Source organism: Pygoscelis adeliae, unplaced genomic scaffold, assembly GCF_000699105.1.
Source record: "Pygoscelis adeliae isolate BGI_AS28 unplaced genomic scaffold, ASM69910v1 Scaffold262, whole genome shotgun sequence".
In the NCBI taxonomy this organism is placed as follows: domain Eukaryota; kingdom Metazoa; phylum Chordata; class Aves; order Sphenisciformes; family Spheniscidae; genus Pygoscelis; species Pygoscelis adeliae.
The window spans coordinates 419,890-421,802 of NW_008824184.1; the positions used below are offsets into that span (position 1 = coordinate 419,890).

At 61.5% G+C, this 1,913-nt stretch overlaps 1 protein-coding gene across 1 annotated transcript in view; it reads right to left on the minus strand.

The window, feature by feature from the left end:
* The window catches only part of SEZ6L (seizure related 6 homolog (mouse)-like), a 25,223-nt gene that overhangs the window by 2,850 nt on the left and 20,460 nt on the right, over nt 1-1,913 (minus strand). Inside the window, 2 exon segments of the mRNA XM_009334424.1 lie at nt 14-273; nt 1,523-1,719. Coding sequence (XP_009332699.1) covers nt 14-273; nt 1,523-1,719 — 457 coding nt within the window.

Consider the following 1,913-nt stretch of genomic DNA (forward strand, 5'->3'; position numbering starts at 1 on the left):
GGGCCCGCCAGCCGTTACAAAGTGGTGTGGGTCACGGGGATGCAGTGGGGACAGCAGCACCCTGCTCGGGGAACTTACTCTTTTCGCAGAAGGGGGGATCGCTGCTCCAGCTGAGGTCCCACTGGCAGGGGAGGGGGTCGCTCCCCACGATGTCGTAGCCCGGGTCGCACTGGTAGGTGATCTTGGCCCCTCTCACCAGTTCTGTGTGCGACGTGGTCTTCCAGCCATTCTGGATCTCGGGCAGGTCGGAGCAGGAGTCATTGCGGGACACCTCTGCAGCCAAGAGACATGCTGGCTGTCACCCACCGGGAGAGACCCTGCGGCACAGCCCTCCTCAGAGCCACTGCACGTGGACACACAGCTCTTCACCGAGTGCCTGTCCCTCCCTGAGGGCTCTCCAGCCCCGTGCACCGCAAACAGCACAGCCACAGCTGGCAGCCCGGTCCGCAGGTGGCACCCCCTGGGCAGAGGGAAGGTGCAGCGGGGTAGCAGTGGGTAAGGGGGACTCTTTGAAGCCTTCCCAGCCCTGACCGTAAAAGCAGGTGGAGGGCTCTCCTGATGAAAACAGGGCAGTGTCTTTGCTAGGCTCAGCTCTGGCTGCAGGCACAGGAGAGGAGCGGTGCAGATGCCACGGTCACAGCGCGGCTGGTTTGCTCCAGTGAGGGGTTTCTGCCCTGCTCTCCCCAGCCCTGTGCCCATGCCCACCGAGTGCTGTGCCCACAGCTGGGCCCGGCCTCCTGTGCTGCAGTGCACCGAGGAGGGGACCTGCAGCCTTGCAGGTGATCTGCATTGCAGCTTGCTCTCTGTCATAACCAGAGCTGTCAGCAGTGGAAAGAAAACACGCTTGGAAGAAGTCTGCCAGGGGAAGACAGGTGAGGGGAGAGGCAGGCAGCGAGACCGCAGGCAGCCATGGGGAAGGAGTGCCCTTCCCAGTCCTTGTCCCTTCCTTGGGCATCACCCGCCCCAGTCTGGCAGACGTGGCTGCACTGAAGGACAATGCGAATAGACATCTCCAGATGTAGTCTAAGCCTCTCTGGAGCAAGGAGCTGTGAGCTGGGAACAGCCATCTCAGGAGCCTACATGGGGACTGGGTTTAGTGACCTCTCCTAGGAGGACAGCTCACTGCAGTGCCATCAGCTTCGTGCCTGACAGAGTGTGTGTGTGTGTGTAGATCCTGCACTCTGAATTCCAGCCATTTTTCTCCCCCTGTTCTGCTCTGCAGTTGCATTGGGCCAGACGAGTGCTAACAGGGACCAAAAATGCTGCTGCGCTCCTGCAGAACCAGCCTGGAAGAGGGGAGAAATACAGGGACACCCCAGAACTGACTGACCCAGCAACCTGCAGGGGGGCTGGGGGTTTCTGCAGGAGCTCGGTGGGATGTGGAGAGGAGTGCTGGTGTTACAGCAATTCTCTCTGCTTCCAAACCCAGCACCTGGACAACCTGGTCCAGCCGCGTGTCACGGTCCCCGCCTGCACTGTGCTGGCAGGGCAGGGGACACACCCAGCAGCCGGCTCTCCCTACCTATGTAGTTCATGATGAATCCTTGCCCCTTCCCAAAGATGAGCCCAGCAGGGTCTGAGTGGAACTGGATCGTGAGGTCAGGGCTGGAGGAGTAGAGCTTCTGGGGACCACTGCTGCCAACATACTGCCCCAGGATGCGGGCAGTGAGCTCGTCCCCGTCATAAATGGTGAGGATGTCGCTGTTGGTGAGGTTCAGGCTGGAAAGGAGAGCTTGGTTAGACAGCAGCTTGAGCAGGGAGCTCAGGCAGGACACGACGGTGTCAGGCTCAAGGGGCAGTGAGGCGACCGCCTGCCCCAGCACTGCAGTGCAGCAAACCTGCCTTGTGGCCCGTCCCCATCCCTGTCCCATCCCCAGCCCCAGGCAGGCTGGGCAAGCGCTGTGCTGCTGGCC